Genomic DNA, 9,060 nt, shown 5'->3' with positions numbered 1-9,060 from the left:
CAAAACCCTGGGTTGTTAATCAGTTTTTATAAAATGCACATCTGTATATCAAAATTGCATTAAACCAATAAATAAAACAAGTTTAAATGAAATAAACTAAATTCAATTAACAAGCGTGGTCCCAGATGGCCCATTCCACTCGTAAAACAATACTTCCCAAAGTCGCCGAGTATTAGACATGACTACTAAGCTGGGACAAAAAATAACACCGGCACAAAAAAGGGGTGTGTACTTTTAACCGGATCCACCTACCGACATGTATTTTGACCCATTGAATCCGAATCTAAGGTCCGTTTGACTCGTACACCCTCAAAATTTTGAATAAATTCGGATTCTGCGGGTCGAAATACATGGGCAGGTAGGTAGGTTGGTCTGGTTATATGCACCGACCACTTTTTTTGTGTGTCAGTGTAATAGTATTTTGTCGCTTACACTTTTGCTAAGTCTTTGGCCGGGCTTCTCCTCCAATTTATGGTCTGTGTATTTTTGTTGTTATACAAATGGACGGACCTTAATACCTACACCCCACCCGAAATGCCACTAGGTTTTATGAGAAGCTTCTTCAAGGCATAAATGCACTCGCAGATTTGATATTGCGTGCATAGGGGCGACATGTGGCGGCAGCTGTTATACGACGCTTCTGCGACTCGTAATTCGCTCTCCCATTCGTCATTCGCCATCCAATTACCCTTCGATTTATGTAATTCGCCATACAAATTTTTGAGAGCAAATTACCCTGCGAATGACGAACGAATCGGTGCCTTCTCTAATATTTATCGGAAATATATCGTAGTTTTCACCGGCCTAGTCCCATTTGCTGTCCCTTTTTCTAGTTGCTAACTTAAATTTTTGCTCCATCTTCAATATTTGCAATACACAAAAATAATAATAAATAGCGAAGAACAAGAACAAGAAGTAGAGCTGCCAAAGGAGTTAAAAATGTGTGGCGTGGAAACAGGGTAATTCACGAATTATGTAGAGAGCAAATTACGAATTGTGGAAACATCGTATTAGAAAAAACGTTTTCTAATTTAGATGTTGTCCGGACAAGGGATCGAACCTAGGTCCCACGCAGTGGTAGTACATCCCTCTATCGACTAAGCCGCAGCCAAGCTATATTCAATTTTAGAGTTTTCGTCTAGAGTTCGCTATGCTGACTAAAAACCCACTTGTACAGAAGTAGTCCATATGCACCCAGTAGAATACATACCCTTTCCTTAGGAATAAACAGCTCGATAGTAAAGTAATATAACGTCATCATAGCTAACCCGTTATAGATTGGCACACCCTATTTTTGCTGCATATGACAAAGACCCCCTTAGATTCACTTACCCCAAAAGCAATAGGTGTAATTAATAGAGTTATCTTTGAAGTTGGTCAGATTGCAGTTCCTTGTTATCCGCGCAATACATCGGTACCTACAGATACCCAACAAGGAGTATCCAAGCCGCCAAGGAGCTCACCAACCTTACCAGGGTCCTACAAAATAACACTTTAGCACCACATTGTGTGGGTACCAGGTCATAAAGACAAACTTACAAACCAGAGCGGCTTTCGAGGAAGGGAACTACCCTGCCTGGCATCGACTTGCAGAATATTGCCTTAAAACTCTTCGTCGAGAAGGGAAATAAAAGATGACTGTAAAAACGCACATGTAGGATGACCCAACAAATCTGTCACAACTGCGATGCACTAATTCGTCTAGAACGACCTCTACTTAAGCGAGTGAAATAACAGATCACGTTTGATCGGAAAACATGCTGGCAGAATGGGCATGCCGGCCAATGATTTCTACTGAAACTGCGAGAAAGAAATTAAGAGCGTGCAACACCATGATTCAATAATTATTATATAATTATTATTGAATCATGTGCAACACTATCTCCGTCACTGGCCTGGTACAGAACCACAACAAGGTCTTGCCGGTGACGAGTAAGACGCGAGCAGTGATTGGATGCCTTCTGATGTCTGCTGAACACCATTTATCAGTGTGCCAGCAATATTTACTTTGTTGCTTCCACCGAGAGCATCCTAAGTGTTAACTACTTGAAGCATGACTACCTCCAGGGAATATCAGTACGCATCTCTACCAACTAACAGACGAAATCTAGACTTGCATCAAATCTCCTCTGAACTCGACTGGCCTTAAATCACATTAAAAACATTCATACGCTAGATATTCCAAATACATATCCACATTGCGAAGGAGTTGCCCACTACACTAACCTTATCTGCACTGGCCCCTCAAACACACTCAGCTAACACCCCTTTACCTTTGGGCCGTCGAAGGCGACAACGATGTGCGCCAAGGCACATTAAGCAGGTATAGCACTAAAGATAAAAAAAAACTTTATTACGAAAGACTAGGTGAACTTGGGCTGATATTTTGGCCTCGGTGATCCTTAGTCGCAAAGTGGTGTATTTGTTGTACATTTGTTGCAATTCTTACGCAGAATTACAGTGTATAATCTCTCAGTGTAAACTATGTATATGCTATGCGGCCGCTGTAGCCGAGTGGTTGGATGTGCATACTATCAAAAAATTACAGAAAAGGTTTTTTTCTAAAACATTCGTCGCCCCTCGGCAGGCAATGACAAACCTTCAAGTATATTTCTGCCTTGAGAAAGCTTCTCGTAAAACCATATTTCCGTTCGGATGCCGCGTAAAGCTGTTGTTCCGTCTATTTGTTTAACAACATCAAGACACGTACCACAAATTGGAGGAGAAGCTTGGCCAAATACTTAGCTAAAGTCTTAGCGTTGTCACAGTAAAACTGTGGCGACAAAATACGGCCGGCAGCACAAGTCAACGCAGCAGCTGACTCCACCAGCCTAAACTATGTACACACTGCACTTGGTGCGCAGCTCCGACTTTGTAAGTCCACAGGGACAGGAGCGTTAGCTGAGTGGGGTTCTGTAGGCATGCGAAGAGGGTTTAGGCTGCTGTGTTGTCCAGAGCGACGATAGGCTATGGTGGTCCGAGTCTCTGCCCCGTCCACGTCAAGTGGTTGTGTTACAAAAACGACATTTACAGTTCGGGAGTCGATGTAAGTCGAGACCAACTGCCTATAAATTCCGATTATGGCCTGTCACTATTCTCTTTTGTCCAGCGGTTATTTTATGAACTTCTGGACTTTGTCCGTCAGTCCGTATTGGTGCCTTCTGACGTACCTTGGCAAAAGCTCTGCTGCAAGCAGGTGTCTGTTCGGGTGCCCACGTCTGTGACACCTTACTAGGAACCGCTTACAGAGCAGAAGCATTTGAACCTCGTCGTAAAAGTGGTGATGTGGCGACATCAGAAGGCATACAGTTATGGTCCGGAGTACCGTGTCCTGGCATGTCTGTAGCTTCGTCCACTGCATGTTCCTAGTCAATGGCGTTCACACGAGCGCTGCATAGTTTAAAACCGACTGGTTGATTACCTTGAATGTTGGCAACAACGTTTCTTTGTCTTTGCTCCAGGTGATGTCGGCTAGCGACTTGAGAACCCTTTTTGCGGCTCTGTGCTCTATTAACGATTGCGGTTGTATGCGCCTTGAATGAGAGCAGACTGTCGAAGGTAACTCATAGAACTTTTGGGTTATTCGTGTTGTTGTTGTAGCGGCTACTAAGCACCGTTCGGGGCGGTTCATCTGTCGTCAATTTCAGCTAGGGGGAGGCAACTTCCACAGGGGCTGCAGGCTGACCTCCTTCGTTCTGGTTGGAGAAAAGGGTTGCAGAGGATTTCGTGCGTCGTTGGCTGCGAGGCGAACTAAGTAACATGGAAGAGCTTTGGAGGCGAGTAAAATTTTAATGGGGTAATCAAGGCGTATTTATCGAGGTGGTGTTGGCCGTATATAAGTAAAAAATTACACTAACAAACTATACGCTGATGTCCATACTGTCATTGGTATGAGTTAAAACAAACACATCATTTTGACATAATGGCCTCCACGGCGAAAAACTCAGCTGTCGCCCCAACACCACCTTGTTTAATACACCTTGGGGTAATATTGCAAACGACATCATAAAAAAAATCTGTAAAGAGCACTACCAGACGTATGAAAACCGCCATTAAAAACAAAGGAGTCTCCACAATCCTTTTGATATCAACCTCCTAAAATCTCAAAACAGATAAGTTCAAAATTGAGTGAATAGAGTTACGTTGCCTTTTTGTTGTGAATCACTTGTTTCCTTTTTAAGTTTAGTTTTTCTGTATACTAGGCTTTATTCCTTAGGTAATAAGAACCAATTGCTGGAAATTTCAAAGTAATCCGCTTATTATTATAAAAGTAATGCTGCTGTAAGTTATGTTATTAGACATAAATAAATAAATATATAAAATGTCGTGCACTCGGTTTTGATCGCCAGTGTAAATTACAAAAAATCAGTTGACGCATTTAATAAATTCAGTTGTCTATCTCTGATTCCTCAACTCGCAAAATAATTTGCTTTAAATCCCAACCGAATGGCAATACCATTGAGCGTGGTGAATAAGAAGCGAGAAAAATAAAAATGGCTTCGATACATAAAAGCAGTAAATCTCGTCAAAAATAATTTTCTTTATATGTCAATTTCAAATCAGTTTTCGTGAATAAATCTTCAACAAGTGATTAAAACATATTGCAAAGATTAGTTTCGAAATATTTTCCGAGCGATATTATTGGTTTTTGTTTGTTTTGAAGTAATCTAAATATCGTGTGCTCTAGCCGTCTGTCCTACAAAGAAAGGCACGTAAAGGTACTGTGGCACTGTGAACACCAATGTGAAAGGAAATTGGTGAAAAAATTTTGTCATATTTTAGGCAACTGTTGGCTTTTTATTGCAAAAATGGGTGCATTCTGGCGAAAACTTGTGTCGTAAATTCAGTAATAAAGTGTTTAATTGTAAAAGGAAGCATTTTCATGTAGAATTGTAAAATTTCATTGTATTTGGTCGAGCCCATTGATTGGGTGGCTGGAGAGGAAAAAGTGGTAGCATTTTTAGAAGAGACGTAAATCTTATTGGGGGAGCAGATGAAAGTCGCGCCGAAAGGGAACTGCATGATATTACAACAAAAACATCTGACGTTTTGTGTTGTCTACTACTGACAGCCAAGGTGAAAATATAAACAATTCAAACGTGGTGAATTTAACTATGTATATCATGCGCCCCTTGCATAAATAAAAGGGGAAAAACAACTCACGCTTCATTGAAATTGAAAAGAAAATATGTGGAAATATATGGAAATGTTTTATAAAATAATGGAATCGATCAGACACATTACCAATAAAACAATAAAAACATATAAAACAAACTCACCATTGTGATTTGCCTTCAAAAAATTCGCAAACCCAAATTGTGCAAAATATAACTTTATATATATATACATATACAAGAAGTCAAATGAAAACAAAAGTAAGAATCATCGATTGTAATAATCATAGAATTAACTAAGCAATACTTTGTTTCTGACCATAACCTAAACATCTGGTAAGCGGTAATCATCCACATCAACGATCGTAATGTCACGCTGGGGAAAAAATATTGTTGTCCCACTGGACGTGCTCTGCAAGGGCGAGGAGAATACCAATCGACCCACTGTGGCACGTTCCGTAGGCACTGTCGGTAAATGGGGCAAAATAGGTTTCACGTCAACGCGTACCTACGCATTAGCCGCATTATCCCCAGCAGTTGCAGCAGCTGCTGCCGCCGCGGCCGCTGCAGTAAGTCCAGCACAGAGTCCAGCGTCTTTGCTAGATGATGACATGTCACCTTCGGTGCCGGAGCCGCCAAAGCCTAAGAAGTTTTTCAAATCACGCAACAGTGCGCCGCCGGAGGTGATTGCGCAAATAATTCAAAATATGCCGAGAACACCGGCATCGCCAGCCCGTGAAAATTACTCCGCTGGAACATCGAATACAGGTTCCCTCAGCACCCCAGTGCGTGAGCCTATCAAATTGAAAATACCCAAAGCACATTCAAGTGAACGCAAGAAAAAATCACCGAAGAAATCCAGTGCTAAACAAACGGCAGCGCTAAGTGATGGCAATGTTAATGAAGCTGCAACCTCCACAAAACCGGTTAGCGAAACAAAACAAAAAAAGAAGAAAGAGGAGAAAAAATTAAAACCTGAGGCACCACCATCTCGTATAATTTCCCGTGCACGTAAAGTTGTAAACTATTGTGAAGATGACGAGGATGAACGCATACCAACTCCTCTTAAAGACATTATATTTCCTAAAATTAAACCAGCTGTGGCAGAAGAATCTTCCGTGTCGATCCCAGATGAAGGTAAAAAAGAACTTGCGGTGGTGGAGCCGGATCTGCCGCCACCTGCTACACCCGCGCCTACGTCCGCTGCTATTAGTTCAATATCAATTGGCAGTGCTACAGCCACCACAGCAGCGGTCGCACCCATCTTGGCGCCGAAAACGCCTGAGCACCCTCCAATCGTGCTGAGAATTTCAAAGGTAATTTACTAAGTACTCGATTTTTTTTAAAGCTCAGTAATACGACTTATTTAACTCTACACTAGGCCGAAATGCAAACGCAGTGTTAAAAATAAATACAACTTAACACCCAAATATATATAAAAAAAAAAAAAACAAAGGAGACATTAACTACTTTATAAATGAAAAAAATTTTATGAAAATGTTACGTTATAAAGCTCTTTAAACCTATTTTATTTTTAAAAATAGGGCCATAAGTTTTTGTCAAAAATATAATAGGTCATCGTCGTAATCTTTAATTACCGCTTGATCACTTTCTAACAAAGCCCACTTGCATTTTGCATACTCTTGAAAATTAATTTGGCCTCCAGTAACCCCCTCCCTCCTTCAGAAATATGGTAAAATTCTCAATTTCACCACCATTCACAATAGATTGTGTTCTAATTCCTTCAAATGCAAAAAAAGGAACAAATAAATGCACCTCAAAAAGAAAAGTAGAAAACAACCACAAAAGAGAACAGAAAAGAAGTGTATCAACAAACAACATAAAAAACGCGCGCAATTTTTGTTTCGCTTTGTTCTTTTTTATATTTCAAATAATTACGTTAGTACAGATACAAAACTGCAGCCGTGGAGATTATAACATATCTAAAATTTGCTCCTTAACCAAATGTACAGCTTGTAATAAAGGAGCTGACTTAAACAAATGTTTTGTATTTATTATTAAGAAACTAAATAATTTAATATTCAATTATTTCAGGGTACTTCTCGTTTGGTGAGTACAGATAGTGAAGAGCAACCCGCAAGCAACAACGTCGCCTCTCCGCGTCAACAGCTCGATACCGAATTATCAAAATCTCGACACGCATCTACTGAAGAAGTTCCTCCCATTCATCTGCCAACGGCATACAATACACCAAAGATTATTGTAAAGCCGCTCCGGCCGCCATCACCAGATCCTGTACTACCACCACCACCACTTCCTGCCCCTCATACGGCAAGCGTGTCGCTGGCGCCTCAGCATCATAACGCTGAAGACCCACCAGAGATAAACTACTCAACTGTGAAGATTTCGCCGGATAAACCGCCAAAAGAACGTTTAAAGTTGATAATAAAAACCGACGTGATACGAAACGCCATTAAAGCAGCAGAAGCGGCAAAAGCTGCAGCAGCAGCACAGAAAGCAGCTGCCGCCGCAGAGTCAGGTAGTATTCCCGGCAGTGAGCGCGAAAAGAAATCGAAAAGTAAAAAACATAAGCACTTAAAACACGCCGCTTTAGAACAGCTTTCAAATTCTCTACAAGCAAATATTGCTACAACTGGTAGTGAATTCAAGACACCCTCGCCGCATTTGGCGTTTAATGCACACTTAGAGCCACAGCAGCAATCAGCACTATTCGGCCGCACTGTTATTTCACCGCCAGCACTCTCGGAGCGCGACTTTGATTCGCAATCCTCGGTTTTAGGTAGCATTTCCTCGAAAGGTAACAGTACCCCACAACTTCTGGCACAGATAGCGCAGGAAGAAAGCTGTGTTATACATAGTCGTGGATCTAGCGTTATAACTAGCGATCTTGAGACAAGTCAGCATTCCTCTTTAGTGGCGCCGCCCTCAGATATCGAGTCTCGATTGGAATCTATGATGATGGACGGTGAAGTTAGTCAACGTGCAACGAATTTGGTGGAGGAGCCGCTACAAGAAGATATTCTGGCCGTGTTACGGGGAGATGAAAGCCTTCAATCTACCGTTCCCCCGAATAAAGAAACCAATGAGCAGAAAGTTAACGGTGAAATGGAACAAGAGCAAATGGATGTTTCGGATAAGAACACGGAAAACCAAAGAGAAGAAGTCAACGAAACGGAACAAGAAACTACGGAAAATCGTCGTGTGACACGAGGTCGTGGCCGTGGAGCTAAAGCGAACAATGTACAGGAGGAAAATATAACCCCATCTCCACAAAAAATTCAGCCAGTTACAACAGCTAGAACTCGAGGCCGAAAACCTGTCATACCTTCGGTTACTGCTGCCATTGCGGAAGAATCTAACACATCAACCAACAAGCGTGCTACCAGGGGGCGGCCGAAGAAGGTACTGCCAACAACCGAAGTCTCCACTCCACCATCTACAGAACCCAATGAGTCGCCTGTAAAGGGCTTAAAAGAATTGGCGAAAGTACCTATAACAGAGGTTGCAACAAACCAAACATCCGATAGTATTGAGACGCCTGCAATTGCTGCAGCTCCCGTAACACGCCGAGGTCGTCCGCCCCGTAACATTAGCATCAACAATAATGTGAGCAGTACCATTAACAATATAAATAAAATTGCCGCCAATTTGTCAGCAAAAGCGGGTGCCGCCGAGGAGGCAGCAGCCGCTGCTACCAGAAGTGGCGCAGCGAGCACATCACCGCTTACTGCTAGTACGCCACCTGCCGCACGTAGCTATGGCAGGAAACGTAAAAATCAACAAGTAACACAAGTGCTACAACCATCTGCAAAAGAATTGGAGGAACAGCAAACTGGTCCGCCAATTAAGTTGGCAAATATAGATTACACAGATACGGCTGCAGATAGTGATTTGAACGTTTGTGTTTCTCCACAACTTACCGCACAACTTCAGAACACAACATTGACCCCAACATTGGATTTGC

The 9,060-nt window shown here is 42.0% G+C and overlaps 1 protein-coding gene across 2 annotated transcripts in view; it reads left to right on the top strand.

The window, feature by feature from the left end:
• The first annotated feature begins 4,476 nt into the window (after window positions 1–4,476).
• Window positions 4,477–9,060, top strand: part of LOC118733240 (protein wings apart-like) — an 8,476-nt gene continuing 3,892 nt past the window's right edge. Inside the window, exons 1-3 of one of the 2 annotated variants that reach the window (XM_036462563.1) lie at window positions 4,477–4,718; window positions 4,783–6,430; window positions 7,170–9,060. In XM_036462563.1, the coding sequence (XP_036318456.1) occupies window positions 5,483–6,430; window positions 7,170–9,060 (2,839 nt within the window). In that variant the 5' untranslated portion in view covers window positions 4,477–4,718; window positions 4,783–5,482. Of the gene's footprint in view, window positions 6,431–7,169 lie in introns of both variants that reach the window. The other variant, XM_036462564.1, reaches the window with a different exon arrangement.

Source organism: Rhagoletis pomonella, unplaced genomic scaffold, assembly GCF_013731165.1.
Source record: "Rhagoletis pomonella isolate Grant_MI unplaced genomic scaffold, Rhpom_1.0 Rhpom_scaffold_00002, whole genome shotgun sequence".
Lineage (NCBI taxonomy): Eukaryota > Metazoa > Arthropoda > Insecta > Diptera > Tephritidae > Rhagoletis > Rhagoletis pomonella.
The sequence above is the reverse complement of the archived record's forward strand: the minus strand, read 5'-3'. Positions and strand labels throughout refer to the sequence as shown.